The sequence below is a fragment of the Salvelinus fontinalis genome, chromosome 4 (assembly GCF_029448725.1).
Source record: "Salvelinus fontinalis isolate EN_2023a chromosome 4, ASM2944872v1, whole genome shotgun sequence".
Classification (NCBI taxonomy): Eukaryota; Metazoa; Chordata; class Actinopteri; order Salmoniformes; family Salmonidae; genus Salvelinus; species Salvelinus fontinalis.
The window spans coordinates 22,297,058-22,317,899 of NC_074668.1; the positions used below are offsets into that span (position 1 = coordinate 22,297,058).

Below are 20,842 nucleotides of genomic sequence, written 5' to 3' on the forward strand. Positions count from 1 at the left end.
AAGATTTTATTTAAACACAATATTTATATTATCAACCAATCATGCGGCCTCTAAAACAAATAGCTAACCTTGAGCGACCATTAAACAAAAGTTTGGCTGAAGCATCTTGGTTTTTGTTGGACAAACTGTCCCATTATAGCACATCCTGTTGGGCCTGCTGTTTTGTCCATGGACAGAGGGCATGGCGCAGAGAGGATGAGTGCGGGGGTGGTACAGGGTTCTGAGTAGGGAGAGGGGAAACACCTTGTGACCCCCTTCTTCCTCCCTTGACATGACACAGCTACTGGAGGTATGGAAACAGGGACGGACATAGAGGAACACTGCCAAGACAAAAACTACATCTATAGTATGTTTTCATGCAAAACTGTCTGCACATATTAGGTTATGAATTCATCAGATCAAATCAAATCAAATGTTTTTGGTCACATACACATGGTTAACAGATGTTAATGCGAGTGTAGCGAAATGCTTATGCTTCTAGTTCCGACAGTGCATTAATATCAAACAAGTAATCTAACAATTTCCCAACGACTACCTAATACACACAAATCTAAAGGGGTGAATGAGAACATGTACATATAAATATATGGATGAGTGATGGCCGAGCGGCATAGGCAAGATGCAATAGATGGTATAAAATACAGTATATACAGTTGAAGTCGGAAGATTACATACACCTTAGCCAAATACGTTTAAACTCAGTTTTAACACAATTCCTGACATTTAATCCTAGTAAAAATTCCCTGTCTTAGGCCAGTTAGGATCACCACTTCATTTTAAGAATGTGAAATGTCAGAATAATTGTAGAGAATGATTTATTTCAGCTTTTATTTCTTTCATCATATTCCCAGTGGGTCAGAAGTTTACATACACTCAATTAGTATTTGGTAGCATTGCCATTAAATTGTTTAATATGGGTCAAACGTTTTGGGTAGCCTTCCGCAAGCTTCCCACAATAAGTTGGATGAATTTTGGCCCATTCCTCCTGACAGATCTGGTGTAATTGAGTCAGGTTTGTAGGCCTCCTTGCTCGCACACACTTTTTTAATTCTGCCCACAAATTTTCTATAGGATTGAGGTTAGGGCTTTGTGACGGCCACTCCAATACCTTGACTTTGTTGTCCTTAAGCCATTTTGCCACAACTTTGGAAGTATGCTTGGGGTCATTGTCCATTTGGAAGACCCATTTGCGACCAAGCTTTAACTTCTTGACTGATGTCTTGAGATGATGCTTCAAAATATCCACATAATTTTCCTGCCTCGTGATGCCATCTATTTGTGAAGTGCACTAGTCCCTCCTGCAGAAATGCACCCCCACAACATGATGCTGCCACCCCGTGCTTCACTGTTGGGATGGTGATCTTCGGCTTGCAAGCCTCCCCTTATTTCCTCCAAACATAACGATGGTCATTATGACCAAGCAGTTATATTTTTGTTTCATCAGACCAGAGGACATTTCTCCAAAAAGTACGATCTTTGTCCCCATGTGCAGTTGCAAACTGTAGTCTGTCTCCTAGAGATTAACGAACTTTGGTGAGAAAAGATACCTTTGGAAATAGATACTTTTGTACCTGTTTCCTCCAGCATTTTCACAAGGTCCGTTGCTGTTGTTCCGGGATTGATTTGCACTTTTCGCACCAATGTACCTTCATCTCTAAGAGACAGAACGCGTCTCCTTCCTGAGCGGTATGACGGCTGCGTGGTCCCATGGGTGTTTATACTTGCGTACTATTGTTTGTACAGATGAACGTGGTACCTTCAGGCATTTGGAAATTGCTCCCAAGGATGAACCAGACTCTACAAAATAGAACTCTGAGGTCTTGGCTGATTTCTTTTGATTTTCCCATGATGTCAAGCAAAGAGGCACTGCATTTGAAGGTAGGCCTTGAAATAATCCACAGGTACACCTCCAATTGACTCAATTTTTGTCAGTTAGCCTATCAGAAGCTTCTAAAGCCATGACATACTTTTCTGGAATTTTCCAAGCTGTTTAAAGGCACAGTCAACTTAGTGTATGTAAACTTCTGACCCACTGGAATTTTGATACAGTGAATTGTAAGTGAAATAATCTGTCTGTAAACAATTGTTGGAAAAATGACTTGTGTCATGCACAAAGTAGATGTCCTAACCAACTTGCCAAAACTATAGTTTCTTAACAAGAAATTTGTGGAGTGGTTGAAAAATGAGTTTTAATGACTCCAACCTAAGAGTATGTAAACTTCCGACTTCAACTGTACATGTGATATGAGTAATGTAAGATATGTAAACATTATTAAAGTGGCATTATTTAAAGTGGCATTGTTTAAAGTGACTAGTGATCCATTTATTAAAATGACCAGTGATTAGGTCACAATGTAGGCAGCAGCGTCTTTGAGTTAGTGATTGCTGTTTAGCAGTCTGATGAGCTTGAGACAGAAGCTGTTTTTCAGTCTCTCGGTCCCAGCTTTGAGGCACCTGTTCTGACCTCACCTTCTGGATGGTAGTGGTGTGAACAAGCAGTGGCTCGGGTGATTGTTGTCCTTGATGATCTTTTTGGCCGTCCTGTGACATCGGGTGCTGTAGGTGTCATGGAGGGCAGGTAGTTTGCCCCCGGTGGTGAGTTGTACAGACTGCACTACCCTCTGGAGAGCCTTGCAGTTGAGGGCAATGCAGTTGCCGACCAGGCGGTGATACAGCCCGACAGGATGCTCTCGATTGTGCATCTGTAAAAGTTTGTCAGGGTTTTGGGTGACAAGCAAAATTTCTTCAGCCTCCTGAGGTTGAGGAGGCGCTGTTGCGCCTTCTTCACCACACTGTCTGTGTGGGTGGTACATTTCAGTTTGTCTGTGATGTGTATGCCGAGGAACTTAAAACTTTCCACCTTCTCCACTGCTGTTCATTTGATGTGGATAGGGGGGGATTGAGTTGGTGGCGTACATGGCCACACAGTCATAGGTGATCAGGGAGTACAGGAGGGGGCTGAGCACGCACCCTTGTGGGGCTTCAGTGTTGAGGGTCAACGAAGTGGAGATGTTGTTTCCTACCTTCACCACCTGGGGGTGGCCCGTCAGAACGTCCAGGACCCAATTGCACAGGGCGGGGTTGAGACCCAGGGCCTCCAGCTTGATGATGAACTTGGAGGGTACTATGGTGTTGAATGCTGAGCTGTAGTCAATGAACAGCATTCGTACATAGGTATTCCTCTTGTCCAGATGGGATAGGACAGTGTGCAGTGTGATGGCGATTGCATCATCTGTGGACCTGTTGGGGCTGTATGCAAACTGAAGTGGGTCTAGGGTGGCCGGTAAGGTGGAGGTGATATGATCCTTGACTAGTCTCTCAACGCACTTCATGATGACAGAAGTGAGTGCTACGGGGCGGTAGTCATTTAGTTCAGTTATCTTTGCCTTCTTAGGTACAGAAACAGTGGTGGCCATCTTGAAGCATGTGGGGACAGCAGACTGGGATAGGGAGTGATTGAATGTCTATAAACGGATTGATGGTCTCTGCAGGTTGATGGTCTCTGCAGGTCAAACACAGTATGAGAAGAAATCAGATTGAAAAAGTGAGACAAGTTGTTAGTGTTACGGCTGTCGAAGTCGTTCTCCTCCTCAGACGAGGAGGAGCATGGATCGGACCAACACGCAGAGTGGAAAGTGGTCATATTTTAATTAACGTAAACTGAACACTTACCCATACAAAAACAACAAACGTGACAAAACCGAAAACAGTCCCGTGTGGCACGAACACTGACACGAGATACAAACACCCACAAAACACACGTGGAACCCCGGCTGCCTAAGTATGATTCTCAATCAGGGACAACGATTGACAGCTGTCTCTGATTGAGAATCACACCCGGCCGAACACAAACATCCCAACATAGAAAATAACACATAGACAACCCACCCCAACTCACGCCCTGACCAACTAAATAAATACAAGAAAAAGGAAAAACAGGTCAGGAACGTGACAGTTAGGCTTTTCTTGATCACAGCAGAAATTAATTGAAATACTGAAATACAACTGGGAAGAGACACCTTACGTAAATCTAGCCATTTTGTTTTGTTTTATGCCTTTCTTGCCAATGATACAGCTGCTAGGAAGATAGATACGTATTAAGTAAACAAACAGCATCTTGTTTCTCATAGCAACAACAACAATGAGGTCTCAATCCATCAGCTCAGAGTTTATCTCTGCCTGCTGTTTGGGTTTTGATAGCTGGCTTCCATTGTTTCCAGGGTACAGAGAATGTTCTGATGCTCCCTGCTGCAGAAACACAGGCTACCCAGTAAGCAAAATTACATTGAAATAGGTTTTTATGTGTCTTTTTCAGACGTTGACGTCAGGAGCATTTTAGATGCTGAATTAAAGGTCAAAAGGCTTATTTTCAGCAAGTCAAAAATAAGGATTTTCCAGATGTCAAAAATTCTCAATGAACTAAGCATTATATCACAAAATGAATTGTTCAAGCCTCTTAATATAGGAAAGAGGAGTCAACTGAAGACCTCAACAGAATATGTATTATTATTCCCATCTGTCACGTGCATTTATGTTAGCTTTTTAAAAAGCTCTAAAACTGTCAGCGATGATGTTCAAAGTAGTTCAACCTACCGATTAAACCAACTGACCACTTCAACTATAGTAACATTCACAGTAATGGTTACATAATTAAAGCTATGACTGTGATATGCTATGACTGTGATATGTTGTTGTTCATCCACTCTCACCGTAGTCGACAGAAAGAGGATATTTCTGGTTTTCAGGGATACAGTATTTTCAATCTATCTTCTGTTTTCCCTGAAAAACGGAAGTGGGGAGTCCGCTCAGGCGTCCTCCTGTGCCTGCTATGTTAGGTTAACCTTTAGTGGAATGCACTGTAAGTTGCTCTGGATAAGAGCAACTGCTGAATGAACAAAATGTAAATGTAGAAAATAAAAGATCTACTTGCAAACCATGCTGGGTACTATTGTAATGAGCTCCACCCCAAACAAGTAAACAGTTTGTCGGTGCGGACCAGATCCAAATCTGAATGAATCATAGACATCTAGGCTATGTTACACAAGTTTGAACATCACAGTAAGGCACAGTTTAGTACAGTAGAGTACAGTAGAGTACGGTACAGTATGGTATGGTACAGGACAATAGAGTTTTATTCAGTAGAGTAGACTACAGTAGAGTACAGTACAGTATAGTTTAATTCAGAAGAGTACAGTAGAGTTGGTAACACTTTATTTGGATAAGTCACTAGTAGATGGTTTGTAGATGTTCAGTTCAGTAATGTTCAATAACTGTCAACAACATTTCAACTAACTATCCACTAACCCTAACCTTAAGCCTTATCCCAACCCCAAATGTAACCTTAATCCTAACCTTAAGCCTTATCCTAGCCCTTATTCTAAACCAAACCCGATCCCTAACTGGAACCTTAGCAATCATTATATTATTATTTGTTTAACCTTTATTTAAGTTGGCATTTTACTTATCAACATATCATTTGTTGATAGTATGAAAATCTGTAGATCATCTATATGGGACTATCCAAATAATGTGTGACCGTAGAGTTTAATACATTAGAGTAAAGTAGGGTGCAATACAGTACACTATACTTTTATTCACTTTACTGTACTCTACTGTATTGTACAGTACTGTACTCTGCTATACTGTCCTGTACTATACTATACTTTTGTCATGTACTGTACTCTGCTGTTCTCTACTGTACTGTATTGAGCTGTATTGTGCTGTCCAAACTTGTTAAACATAGATATTCTATGATTTGGTCGGGTCCGAACCGGACCAAATCTCAACCAATTAAAGACATCTATGTTTGGGCTAAATCAAGGCTGGTCAGGACCGGACCAAATCTGAATCAATTATCGAGGTCTATGTTTGGGCCAAATAAAGGCTCGGTTTAGACCGGACGTCTGTGGACGTTGAAATCAAGGCCGGTCCAGACCGGACAAAATCTGAACCCAACATAGACGTCAGGTCCGGACAGGACCAAAAAAAGAAGCCTAAAAGACGTCGCAGTTGATAAATGCTTAGTTGGTAGTGAATGGACTGCCCTGTCCAACTCATCCATGGAGCTACAGTTCTGATTTTATGGACCACCAGGACAATTCCTGCACCTATGCTTTTTATAACATTGAAGGAATAGAGGCTAAAATACTGGTGAGGGGACAGTCTGAAGTTTCCAGACGAGATAATGATGGTATTTTTACATAAGCAGATGCCCTCGTCCAGTTTTGGGATGTTATTTTAACCCAGCTTTGTTTAAGAAGGTTGTACAAGTAAGCAGACATTTTGAGCATTTCCCCATCCGAGAAATAAAGTCAACGTTTTTGACTGTCCTTGATGTGGTGTGTAGCAGTGCACGGTGAAGGATTTTACCATCTTCCTTCGTACAACAATAAATGTTTGTGAAAATCTAGAGGAGACCTCAGACTGAAAACAGGTGTGTTGCTCATTAACAGAAACGTGCTGAGGGAAGCAGAAATGAAACAATAGGTGAACCTTATCAACCCAAACACTTGTTACAGTCAGGTGGGGTTCTAGTCAATTCAATGGTGAAGTCAAGGCAAGACAGCTGTGGGAAAAGGATAGAGGTTTGTGTAACCGGTCGGTGACTTCATGTTTGAGCAGCTAATTAGGTCAGCAAAACGTCTCCAGGAAGTTGTTAGGAGAGTAAGCTCCTACAGGCCTAGTTACGGTAAGGGAGAGCAAAGTTTGATTTATAATAAAGCAAAATAATTTTCTGCTTTCTCTTGTTCCCATTGGGATTCACTCATTCATTTATAACTTTTTGCACAAGATACAGTCACTCACCCACAAGTGGGTCACTTCAAGTGACCTAGTATCAAGAGCAGGAGCATGCAATCTTATCCCAAATAAAGCAGGAGAGTGTTCACCTTCTCTGTAAATCAAATGGGGTTGTGACAGGTTAGCAGCTCTGCCAATCACCACAGTAGGAGCTGTGCCCTTACATAGGGGGCGGGGTGATGATGTGGGCTCGTGACACTGTAGTGTGATGTCGGCTGACACATCAGTCCCAATGCTTAGCATGCTGATGTGAAAGGTCAGAGGCCCTGGTTTATAGCAACCTGCTGTAGGCATCGGCACGAGGGAGAAGAGATATACAAACTCCATTGGGCACAACATCAATTAAATGTCTGTACCACGTTGATTCAATGTAATTTAATTGAAATGATGTGCAAACAATGTTGATTCAACCAGTGTGTCCCCAGTGGGACAAATATTAGAAATATTAGACTCTTATTAGAAACTTATTTCAAAGTGTCAGACAGAGTCATGTACACAACCTTCCCCATAGTTCTTCAGGAGCCGACAGACACCCTATGTCTAGCGTCTTACCTTAGCCCCAGGCCCAGGCCTACTCAGGTGACACCAGGCTGTGACCCCGGCCCCCTCGTCCCCCTGTCCCTGGGCGCCTGGGCGTGATTTGTGGGGCCTGGGGTCTGGTGCATTGGTCGACAAATCAGGAGGGCCAATCTGTTTGTGGCTGACAGCTTTACACTTCAAACAGGTCCCTGGTCACAGATTACACCCTCCATGACTTATGTCTCCCCCCAACCACTCCTCACCAGACTAGAGCTGACAGGTGTCCATTATAAATGTCCCCAAGTTCCCTGTTATTGATCCCACTGAACTTTGTGTGAGTGAGATGCACAACGGACAAATTGCACCCTCTGCTCACTTGCTTTTTAGTGTATAATGGAAGTTCAAAAAATCCAGCTGTGTACATAGAACCGGTTATTGTTTTATAGTGAGGTCATTTAAGGTGATCTGAGCCAACAACCTGGTCTCAGAGCATTTTGTATTATTCTGTACGTAAATCTGAGACACACCATTTAGTATGATATATTACATTTCGTATAGTATGTATTATTTTGTGGATGTCCATCACCTATTTCATATGATATGTTACGAATTACAATTCGGAGTATATGTTATGAATTACAATTCGGAGTATATGTTATGAATTTGAAAAATGTACAATATGTTACGAATTTGCAAAACGTATGTAATATGTTATGAATTCTAGCTAGGTGTCGAACGTTAGCTAGCTCGCTAACATTAGCTAGGCTAGGGGTTAGGCTTAGGGGTTAGGGTAAAGTTAGGGTTAAGGTTAGGAGTTAGGTTAAAGAGTTAGGGGAAGGGTTAGCTAAAAGGGTTAAGATTCGGGTTAGGGTTAGGGTAAGGGTTAGCTAACATGCTAAGTAGTTACAAAGTAGCTAAATAGTAGTAAGTAGTTGAAAAGTTGCTAATTAGCTAAAATGATCAAGTTATCTGTGATGAGATTCGAACTTGCAACCTTTTGGAAAACATGTTTAACCGTCTGTCTTCTGTAACCATACCAAATGTAACATATCATAATAAATGGAGTGTTACATATTTACGTACAGAATAATACGAAATGCTCTGAGACCAGGTTGAAGTGAAAGATGGCTGTCAGTCAAGACTCAATGCAAAGAATATGAAATATTTGAATTCTGGAACACCCACTCCCAGAGGTGATTGTGGAGTTTGGTTCTTTCCAGAACACTCAAGATGACTGATATTCTGTTTGGATTCTTGGAAAGGGAACAACGAGGCTGATTCCTCCAGCTCCTAAGCAGGTTAGGGGAGAGTGGGGTAAGTTGAGCCACCCTTGTTTCTAGGAAACCGTACACAAAATGTATCATTTGACCAAATATTTAGGAAGAGGTCATAATTTCATCTAGTCTATGAAGGAAGAAACCACATTGAAAAAGTGATAAGCAAACCGATTTTCACCAACTCAAATGAATTTATTGTGTTAGAGGTTTCATGATGCTTGGACTGTATCTAAACCAAGTAGATAGTTTTAAGATTGTTCTATACATCAGTTTAGGTCTCTATTAGCTTCAATGTGAGATCTAGCATGAAAGTGCATTCTTGTAGCTGTGTGGGCTAATATAGTCAAAATGTTTGCTTTGGGGTAAGCTGAGCCAATGGCAAGTGGAGCGAATTGAAGTGTTTTCTTGCCAGGCGTAATGCAATGCATCAAATCAATTTTTATTTGTCAAAGGCTTCGTAAACAACAGGTGTGGACTAACAGTGAAATGCTTTCTTAGAAAGTAGATAAATAATAGACAAAAAAAACAGGTCATAATAAATACACAATGAGTAATGATAACTTGGCTATATACATGTGGTACCAGTACCGAGTCGATAGATACTATATGTATATATAACTAGGAATGAAGTGACAGATAGGAAACAGTAGCAGTAGCATATGTGATGAGTCTATTTGGTTTACTATTTAACTAACTATTTTGCAGTCTTATGGCTTGAGGGTAGAATCTGTTCCGGGTCCTGTTGGATCCAGACTTGGTGCATCGGTAACGCTTGCCGTGCGGTAGCAGAGAGAACAGTCTATGACTTGTGTGTCTTATATCATTTTTAGGGCCTTCCTCTGACACCTGGATGGCAGGGAGCTCAGCCCCAGTGATGTACAGGGCCGTCCGCACTAACCTCTGTAGCTCCTTGCGGTCAGAAGCCAAGCAGTTGCCATACCAGGCAGTGTTGCAGCCAGTGCTCTCAATGGTGCAGTTGTATAAATCTTTTTGAGGATCTGAGGACCAATGCCAAATATGTTCAGCCTCTTGAGGGGGAAGAGGCTTTGTCGTGCCGTCTTCACGACGGTGTTGGTGTGCTAGGACCATGATACTATAGATCCTTAGTGATGTGGACACTGAGTAACTTGACGCTCTCGACCAGCTCCACTACGATGTGAATGGGGGCCTGCTCGGCCCACCGTTTCCTGTTGTCCACAATCAGCTCCTTTGTCTTTCTGACATTGAGGGAGAGGTTGTTGTCCTGGCACCACACTGCCGGGGCTCTGACCTCCTCCCTATAGGCTGTCTCATCGTTATCTGTAATCAGGCCTACCAACGTTGTGTCGTCTTCAAACTTAATGATGGTGCGCGGCCATGACTCCAACTGGGACTTGCTGGGAGGTAACAACAGTGCCTGGCCTAGGTTAAAAGTATTTTAGAAAGTACAAAGTGTTTGTCAGGTGTTAATCCTGTGTTAAAAGATGCTTAAAATTATTAAAAGACAAAAACAACTATTGTGACTGTGTTAAATAGTGTTTGGGAAATAAAGGTAGAAATGGTTTTAAAAAGGTAGTGGTAATTTGTAGGTGGCTTAATTTACCCTGTACCTGGAGTAAGTTGTGCCAAGACACCACTTTTGGACAAGCTATGTTGTCTAAACTGTAATTTTTAAATGAACTCTCATTATTTTCAGGGAGACATAACATCCTGAAATATATGTAGATATATTTGTTATAAAGAATACTATATTTCGCTTGATGGAGTGATGCTGAATGTAAAAACGGCTCAACTTACCCCACTCTCCCCTAAGACTTGTTTCTCCAAGTCTGCAGTCTGAACAACACAGCCGCGGTGTGACCAGGGTTGCTGTGAGACAGAAGCAGTCATATTGCAACAGCAGGGTCATTTGAACGCCAGATCAAAAGCACACTCACAGCTGTGTCAGGGTCACCTTAGCCAGCTCTCACATGGGTGGTCTAGTCCAGAGACAGCAAAACAACACAGGGACAGGGAAACACTTCCACCGCTGTTACATGAACCAGTAAAATGCACAGTGTTCGGGATCTGTACAAATACGTGTATAGATTAAGCAAGGAAAATCTATTAAATCTGATTTGATTCTAATCTAATAAACACAAATGTAAGCTAATGATCAGATGAAAAGGCAGTTAATGTGCTTCAAAAGTTCATTATGGATTAGTAGGCCATGTATTATCTGTAAGACCCAGACAATGGGCTAACCTGACCATCTGTTTCTTATCTGCCCTCCTTTATTTATTTATTTATTTGTGAATTTATTTATCTAACGGATTCTGGGCCTGAAAACAGCAGGCAGCCAATCCTCTCCCTGGGGAGTGAGATAGAGGCAGACCCCAACCTACAGTTGAAGTCGGAAGTTAACATACACCTTAGCCAAAAACATTAAAACTCAGTTTTAACACAATTCCTGACATTTAATCCTAGTAAAAATTCCCTGTCTTAGGTCAGTTAGGATCACCACTTTATATTAAGAATGTGAAATGACAGAATAAAAGGTAGGGAGAATGATTTATTTCAGCTTTTATTTCTTTCATCACATTCCCAGTGGGTCAGAAGTTTACATACACTCAATTAGTATTTGGTAGCATTGCCTTTAAATTGTTTAACTTGGGTCAAATGTTTCGGGTAGCCTTCCACAAGCTTCCCACAATAAGTTGGGTGAACTTTGGCCCATTCCTCCTGACAGAGCTGGTGTAATGGACTCAGGTTTGTAGGCCTCCTTGCTCGCACATGCTTTTCAGTTCTGCCCACAAATGTTCTATAGGATTGAGGTCAGGGCTTTGTGATGGCCACTCCAATACCTTGACTCTGTTGTCTTTAAGCAATTTAGCCACAACTTTGGAAGTATGTTTGGGGTGATTGTCCATTTGGAAGACCCATTTGCGACCAAGCTTTAACTTCCTGACTGATGTCTTGAGATGTTGCTTCAATATATCAACATCATTTTCCACCCTCATGATGCCATCTATTTTGTGACGTGCACCAGTCCCTCCTGCAGCAAAGTACCCCCACAACATGATGCTGCCACCCCCTTGCTTCACTGTTGGGATGGTGTTCTTCTGCTTGCAAGCCTCCCCCTATTTCCTCCAAACATAACGATGTTCATTATGGCCAAACAGTTCTATTTTTGTCTCATCAGACCAGAGGACATTTCTCCAAAAAGTACGATCTTTGTCCCCATGTGCAGTTGCAAACCATAGTCTGGCTTTTTTTATGGCGGTTTTGGAGCAGTGGCTTCTTTCTTGCTGTGCGGCCTTTCAGGTTACGGCGATATAGGACTCGTTTTACTGTGGATATAGATACTTTTGTACCTGTTTCCTCCAGCATCTTCACAGGGTCATTTCCTGTTGTTCTGGGATTGATATGCACTTTTCGCACCAAAATATGTTGGTGCATCTCTAGGAGACAGAACGCTTCTCCTTACCTGAGTGGTATGACGGCTGCGTGGTCTCATGGTGTTTATACTTGCTTACTATTGTTTGTACAAATTAACGTGGTACCTTCAGGTGTTTGGAAATTGCTCCCAAGGATGAACCAGGCTTGTGGAGGTCTACAATTGTTTCTAAGGCTGATTTCTTTTGATTTTCCCATGATGTCAAACAAAGAGGCACTGAGTTTGAAGGTAGGCCTTGAAATACATCCACAGGTACACCTCCAATTGACTCAAATGATGTCAATTAGCCTATCAGAACTTTCTAAAGCCATGACATTGTTTTCGGAAATTTTCCAAGCTGTTTAAAGGCACAGTCAACTTAGTGTATGTAAACATCTGACCCACTGAAATTGTGATACAGTGAATTATAAGTTAAATAATCTGTCTGTAAACAATTGTTGGAAAAATTACTTGTGTTATGCACAAAGTAGATGTCCTAACCGACTTGCCAAAACTATAGTTTGTTAACAAGAAATTTGTGGAGTGGTTGAAAAACGAGTTTTAATGACTCCAACCTAAGTACATGTAATCTTCCGACTTCAACCGTGTGTGTGTGTGTGTGTGTGTGTGTGTGTGTGTGTGTGTGTGTGTGTGTGTGTGTGTGTGTGTGTGTGTGTGTGTGTGTGTGTGTGTGTGTGTGTGTGTGTGTGTGTGTGTGTGTGTGTGTGTGTGTGTGTGTGTGTGAGCTTGTATGTGTGTGTATCTTAATTAATTTACTTTATATTTGTGGTGCGTCTGGGACTAGAAGTTGTTTTTTTGCCTGACAATTTATTCTGTTGCCTTTGCAAACCATATGTATTGGAAATAAAAAAATTCTGCGAAGATTGTAATGTACTCTCTCAAACACACACATACACACACAGGGTAGCTGAGAGTTGTTGTTGACTTTCAGGAGGACATTAGACAGTAGTTACTGCTGCTGAGCTGAGGGGTAGTTGTGTCTCTGCTGAGCAGCGACTGGGCGCCAGCTTCTCCATGCCGATGAGCGATGGATCAGAAGTGTAGAGTGAGTCCAATCATCTGTGTTCCCTGGATCCTCCCAGATCTCCCCATGCTACCCTGCTGCCTCACGTTGGGATTGCCTTCTCTCTCTCTCTCTCTCTCTCTCTCTCTCTCTCTCTCTCTCTCTCTCTCTCTCTCTCTCTCTCTCTCTCTCTCGCTCTCTCTCTCTCTCTTAAGGGTTAAGCAACTACTAATATCCAAAACATTAGATTACACTGGTTGTCTGTTAGATTGACTTGCAGCCAGAGGTTTTGCCTTGGAGGATGGAATGGTGCCAATGTCCAATGAGCATCAGCGCTGGAGGGATTTCATCACTCTGATGTTGTCCTCCATGACATCGTTGAGAATATACATTGTCTTTTCTTTTGGAGGAGTATTACAAAACAGCTTGCATTATGTGTCAGAGCCCCTGCACAACACCACGGTCTCCACCGGGAGGAGCAGTTCCTTCTGGAGCACAACAAGTGTCCAACCGCTCTAGTAGTAGCCTATAGGGTAGCTTTGTGTGGTTCATAAGCATTAGCCTGTCGGACTTTGAGCAGCTGAAATAACATTATTTCAAAACAATGTATTGAGTTGTGTGCCTTGCTCAAGGGCACATTGGCAGATGCTTCACTTAGTTGGCTCAGGGATTCAAACTGGCGACCTTTCGCTCTAACCGCTAGGATAGGGGATGAGTTTAAATCTTATAATCAATTTGCAAATGACCTTGATTAGTCTATGCATTCTTTCCTACAATGTTTTTTGAAGAGCTCAGTAGCTGTAGACTGTTATTGAAACATCACTGCACTGGTTTTCTCAAGCGCATAGGCACTGAGCAGAGCTTGGGTGGTGGGGAGAGAGCCAAATAAGCCTAGCATTTTCACTTGTCTTTTTTTTTTTTAAAGCCGGAGTAGTTCAGGCCTATATGTTTTAATTTTTGCATTAGCAAGTTAAACCTATAGGCCTTCCACGATCAAAGTAAAGCAAGTTAAACCGAATGTGACATTTCCTTTCGTCTTTTTATCATGGAAATTAATCCCTAGTGAGAATTTAATTCACACATCTCTTGAGCTGTCTGTTTACATTTAATTTAATCATTAAACCCGTTTAACCAGTTCTAAAGTGCCCGCCTATCAATCTAATTACCATTTGATGTTTATATCCAGACACACCAAAGCTCTGCATGTTGCATTGGCAGCTGAATAGTATTCCTTATTATTGTCATATTTTAATTACCCTATTTCTAAACTTACACTTTATTACATTTTAAATAGAGCATTTTGAGAACCAAATGTAAGTGACAAGACCATCAGGTAAGGAAATCTCCAGGCATTTACTTTTAGCATTGAGGCATTGACATTGTAATTTAGTAGTTAATCTGTGAATTACAAAACTTGCCTGTCCAGACATGCCTGTTGAATTTAAAGCAGGGTGCACCAAACATATATATATATATATATTTATGAAAATGGTTCACCAAACATATTTATTTATTTATAAAAAAAAAAAAACATTTACATTGGATGTAACACTTTTCTCTATGAGCTTATTGTCTAGTGTCTCACAAGCTTGTCTAGTTGCATTATTTTACATGTGGGGTTTTTCTGCACTATTTTGAAAATGAAAGGTTATTCAGCATCAATGAACGTAACTGAAAGTGATGAAAATTCTTTACAATAACATTTTCAAGAATATTTCAAAATAGATCACTTTTTAGGGAGACAATTGAAGATTTTATTTTACCATTCCATTTTCAAATGCTATGAATAAAGCAAGACATGCTTCATGATTCATCGCAACTGGATAAAGGCTGGTGTGTGCTGCTCTAGAGAGAGGTGAGAGGAGGGGGTGCAGGGCTAAGTGTTTAATGGGGGAGGGGGATTCGTCCTGGGAGGGAGGGAACTAGGGGTGTGGAGCACCGAGTTTAAAAAGCCAAGCAGCATTGCACCACTCACTCATACTGCATGTGCTCTCCTCCTGTGACTGATAGGGTCTCACCATTCCTTAAACGTGACTTTTTCTCTAGTTTTCAGTGTTGACATTTGGTTTGTTTGAATTTTACTGAACCAGCTCTGGACTGTACAGAAAGGATTTTAAAAGTTTGAAATTATTTTCCATTTCATACTCATGACTTGGAACATGGATCCCACTGTGGAGTATAGAGATACCTATGATTATGATTATGGTGACAACGAAACTATGTGTGACTACTCTGAGTGGGAGCCGTCCTACTCCCTCATCCCTGTCCTCTACATGCTCATCTTCATCCTGGGCCTGTCTGGGAATGGAGTGGTAATCTTCACCGTCTGGAGGTCCAAGTCCAAGCGCCGAGCAGCAGATGTCTACATAGGCAACCTGGCCCTGGCTGACCTCACCTTTGTGATCACTCTGCCCCTCTGGGCGGTGTACACAGCACTGGGCTACCACTGGCCCTTTGGTGTGGCCCTGTGTAAGATCAGCAGCTACGTTGTGCTGGTCAACATGTACGCCAGTGTCTTCTGCCTCACCTGCCTGAGCTTTGACCGTTACCTGGCTATCGTCCACTCTCTGTCCAGCAGCCGGCTGCGGTCGCGGGGCACAATGCTGGCCTCCCTAGGGGCCATCTGGCTCCTCTCAGGCCTGCTAGCTGTGCCCACTTTGCTGTTCCGCACCACCGTGGATGACATCAACAGCAATCGCACCACCTGTGCCATGGACTTCAGCCTGGTCACCCTAAACGAGAGGCATGAGTCCCTGTGGATCGCAGGACTCAGCCTGTCGTCCTCTGCCCTGGGCTTCCTCCTGCCTTTCCTGGCCATGACCATCTTCTACTGCTTTATCGGCTGCACCGTCACGCGTCACTTTAACAACCTGCGCAAGGAGGACCAGAAGAAGCGTCGTCTGCTGAAGATCATCACCACCCTGGTGGTTGTATTTGCCATCTGCTGGACCCCTTTCCACTTGCTGAAGAGCATGGACGCACTCTCGTACCTGAACCTGTCTCCCAGCTCCTGTGGGTTTGAGCGCTTCCTCCTGGTGGCCCATCCTTATGCTACCTGCCTGGCTTACGTTAACAGCTGCCTCAACCCCTTCCTGTACGCCTTCTTCGACCTGCGCTTCCGCTCCCAGTGCCTGTGCCTGCTCAACCTGAAGAAGGCCATGCATGGACAGATGAGCTCCATGTCCTCCACGCTCAGCGCCCAGACACAGAAGTCAGAGATACAGTCTCTGGCCACCAAAGTGTAAAGAGAGGGCAGGGATAGGTGGAGTGGGACTGCTGGCTGGTTCCCTGCTGCCACCACAGGAACAATGACTGGTAAACACACAGTTTTTTGGTGTCCGTTATTCAAATGCTTTTAAGGCGTAACAGACAATGAACCATATCAGATGAATGGACTTTGTTTTCCAGAACATGGGTTTTCATATACAGTATGTTTTCATTCTTGCGTATATGTACATTTCTCACCCATTTTCAACCCAACGGGTGCATCAGTGGGTAGGGGAGAAGCCCAGGGAGTCCTCAGCCCTACAGCGGTTCCCTCTAACCCCTGGACTGGACTCTGAAGCTGGCGAGAGTTGGCTGAGCTCCATATAGCTGCTTTTTTCCCCACAACGTATCAGAAAGGTAAATATACTTTTCAGACAGACTCTATTTTTCCTCTTCTCCCTTTCAACTGTTATTCTTTACTGTCTGAGGGACCAGAACCCTGAACAAAAAGACAGACGGTCATAGAGGGTTTATTTCTGTTGTTGTTATGTATATCACATGCAAACCTGTTTACACTGGGTAAATCACAAATGTACAGTATTTTCATACTTTTGCTGTTTCAAATGTGTTGATATTTTGTTTTATTACAAGCACTTGTTAAATGAATGACATGTAAAATAGGGGGAAATGTGTTTGCAAAGAGACCATATCTTCTTCAGGTTGTTGTTTGTGAAGGTAGGAGACTGGGCAGAGGAGGGGGGTTGTAAGAGGAGGAAAGGTGTTGCAGCTTAATTACAGAGTTTGAGGAGGAGACAGGGGCAGACAGGCAGATGGCAGCTGACAAATGTTGTCAGGGAAGTGGGTGGGGGCTTTACAGTGCCCTCTGGTGCCGGGGAGGAAAGGGAACTTTATGAATTTTTTATTGTATTGCATATATGTTTTTGACATCTGTGTAACTAACTACTGTATTAAAGAAATATGATCTATGAAATGGATCTCCTTGTTGATCTTTACGTAGAATTTTATCTCACGGAATAGGGGTATGTGTATTCTCTTTAACTTTGGTCCTGTTTGAAGTAACACACACAGTTCTGTCTTTGAGGAAATTCATGATTAATCGTTATGGTGTGTTAATGCTTCATTCATTCTGCACATGTGAACTTTCACATTAGTTTATTTAGAGAGTATAGGATTTCAACATCATCCTGTTATTTCAGTGATAAGGATGTCCAGAGGGCTGCAGCGCTGCTATGAATGTCTTTCTCTTGGTTTACAGCACTGGACCAAACACTAGACCCTATTCAATCAAAACCAAAACTGGCTTGCCTAGTTAAATAAAGGTTAAATAAAAAAAATCTAATTCCTGTGGCGTTCCTCATGAGAGCCAGTTTCCTCATAGCGCTTGATGGTTCTTGCGACTGCACTTGAAGAAACTTTAAAAGTTCTTGAAATGTTCTGGATTGACTGACCTTCATGTCTTAAAGTAGTGATAGACTGTCGTTTCTCTTTGCTTATTTGAGCTGTTCTTGCTACAATATGGACTTGGTCTTTTACCAAAAGGGATATCTTCTGTATACCACCCCTACCTTGTCACAACACAACTGATGGCTCAAACGCATTAAGAAGGAAAGACATTGCATTCCAGGTGACTATCTCATGAAGCTGGTTGAGAGAATGCCAAGATCGTGCAAAGCTATCATCAAGGCAAAGGGTGGCTACTTGGAGGAATCTCAAATATAACATATATTTTGATTTGTTTAACGTGTAATTTCATAGTTTTGACATCTTCACTATTATTCTACAATGTAGAAAATTATAAAAAATAAAGAACAACCCTGGAATGAGTAGGTGTGTCCAAACATTTGACTGGTACTGCATATATAGTGACATGAGGAATAAATACACAGTGAATAACGAATAACAAAAAAATACAGGGACCACATGTATCATGCCTTACAAATAAAAAACAAATATTGTCACATCGTGAATCACTGTCTACCCCATAGCACCAGTAGGGGAACCTCGAGTTCCAGTTCTACTGGACTGGGCTGTATTCACTGAGCAGTTTGCAGGCCAAGCCCCCACATGTTGGCTGAATAATGGGGTAATTACCAATGAGTGACTCCTCTAAGGGGCCCTTTGATTTGACAGTAATGAGCTCTGTTGGACATAATCACTGAGTTTAGATTGGATGGAAGAGGGGGTCTAGGTTCCTAATCCTGGCAGAAGTTGGGCTGCAGGACAAGTCAATGTTTGTCCCTGTTGACAAGAGATTGCAGTTAGAAGCACTGAGTAGGGAGGAGGTGGGGGGAGGAGTGGGGTGTCTGCAGATGCTCAAACCAACAGACGCCGGTGATAAGAGCGGAGGACTCTTCCTGTGGTGATCAGAGGGGGGGAGACAGACAGAGAGATAGAGAGTTATTGGAAAGAATCATATATTTACAGTTTTGTCATATTTTATCCTTTAACACAGCCAAAACAAACTACATATGTGAAATAGTGAGAGAGAGAAGTAATTCATTTTTTTGTGTGTGAGAGATCATTTTACCCGTTTACCATCTGGGGAAATGGAAAATATTTGACAATGATAAAGCATGAAATAAATCACATATGATTGTAATTCTGTTCTTATGCCATATCCTCATCCCTTAAAGGACACAAGTAAATTCAAGCATTTAAGTTTGACAGACTAAGCATGTTGATCATTACACCTGATTAGCTGATTATAAACAAATTACTGATAAGGGATAATGTAATAAAAGATAGGGTGAAGCGAATCTTGCACATGGTAGACTGGACAGACCTGTTGTTGTTATTTAGACGAATTGGATTGACAGCTTGTCTGATGGTGTTAGCCAGTAAGGCCCCTTTGGAATAACTCACCCAGAATACAAGCTGACCAAGGCAGCGTGGGGATAGGAACGCTAAAGCCAGTGGAAAAACACAAATGTTAGCTCTTTAAAAGCACAGACATGTCTTCTGTGATTGCGTGTGCGTGAGCACATACGTGTGTGCCTGAGTGAGTGTGTGTGTGTTTAGGTGCATCATACATGTTTACATTTATGCTCTGTGTTCTAAATGAAATCCTTCATGTTTTGTTGTTGTTCAAACCTTTTTTTCAGTGTTCAAGACCCCAACCCAATGAATAACAGAAATGCCTCATCAGTGTGGTGGCTTGCTTGGGAGGACGGTTGTGTTTATCTTCAACAGTCACACACCTGTCACCTTGCCAAAATAGAGAAAACCCTGCAGCATATACCCTGCTTAATCGATGTTCACCACCAGTCCAACAGGTGTCTGTCCTCGAGTGGTGTCATCAGTGTGAGCTGCCACACCCAAATAGAGCATCTGAGCACCCCACAACTAAACACAACACAGACAGGCCGCTACTCTGGACCTCCCCTCAGATCTCCCTGCTTTCCTATCCCACCCACAGTGTGACAAATGCACACACACATTTCGAGCACACCCAAGTGCACAGAAACACAAAGTAATTCATGTGTGCGTGTAAACAGAGATGTGACACGTTCCACAGCCTGTCAACACTGTGCCTACTTCCCCCCCAGCATCCGTCCACCTGTCTCATGAACATACATACATACACGCACACACAGTATCATATGTCAAAATAAAGTTCTAAAAAACACACTGAGATCAGAGAATGTATGTCATAACACATTTACACACATACATAGGCATATCAAAATACAAACAGTTCCTCAAACACTCCAATTTTCATCAAACAGAAAAAAAGCACTTCCCAAAGGCATGTCTGTACACACTAAGACAAAACCCATTGGTGAAGTTACCATAGAGAATGGAAGAAGTGAGCTGTGAGGACAGAGGTTTAGCGACCCCTCACCTCCCCCACTCCATCCACAGATCAAAGAGGCCTGGGGTGTCATCATGCATAGCACAGGGTGAGGAGTACCTGTGAGCTGGAACACCCTGGATCTACTGTAGCCCACGATCAGGGGATCAGGTTAGGGGGACTATAATGGAACACAATTTGGTCGCACTTGGGAGGGAAAGAAAAAGAGGGATAGATAGAAAGAATGAAAGGACAGGATATGTATCCAATGAAAAGTTAACATAAGCTAAATGTAGAATGACAGAGTGTGTCAGTTTCAACAGATTCAACTAGATTTGAGTGACCATTTCAAAAATACAACCAACATCAGATATGACCATCAGCCACAGGTTTGATGTGAACCATGATGTAATTGGATGTACAGTATATTGACTGTGATCTCTAGCACAAGCAGTGTATTATTGGTGATTATATAAATGTATGCTGGCTAATGATAAAAACAGGCTGAGTTGAGACTGTGGGCTTGTGGGGGGACTGATGTCTGCTTGTCCGTGAGGGGAAACCCTATCTGGCTGGAGGATTAGGACTCACACATCACTGTTAATAACTTAATGTGTCTGTGTATGGGCTCCACGCCAGTCTAGACAATAGAGCCTCTGATCCATCAAAACAAGTGGGCTCGCCATGACCAAGTCTGAGCTCTGGAAGAGGAGCCCAGAAAGTAGCAGGTACACTGGGTGGGTTAAATTGTCTGATTTCCTCTCTAGAAGATGGAGTTAGCTTTATCCTCTATAAGGACATCGTGGTAATTC

General features: G+C 42.4%; 1 protein-coding gene across 1 annotated transcript; it reads left to right on the forward strand.

Moving 5' to 3' along the window:
- Positions 1-14,977: 14,977 nt before the first annotated feature.
- On the forward strand, positions 14,978-17,210 carry LOC129853348 (apelin receptor A-like). Its single transcript, XM_055919293.1, has one exon. It carries the CDS (start codon positions 15,160-15,162, stop codon positions 16,255-16,257), a length of 1,098 nt encoding a protein of 365 aa, XP_055775268.1. The 5' UTR covers positions 14,978-15,159; the 3' UTR covers positions 16,258-17,210.
- Positions 17,211-20,842: the final 3,632 nt, after the last annotated feature.

Excerpts from the sequence above, each read along its gene's own strand:
- LOC129853348 (XM_055919293.1), top strand. The coding sequence starts at position 15,160 with ATGACTTGGAACATGGATCCCACTGTGGAGTATAGAGATACCTATGAT.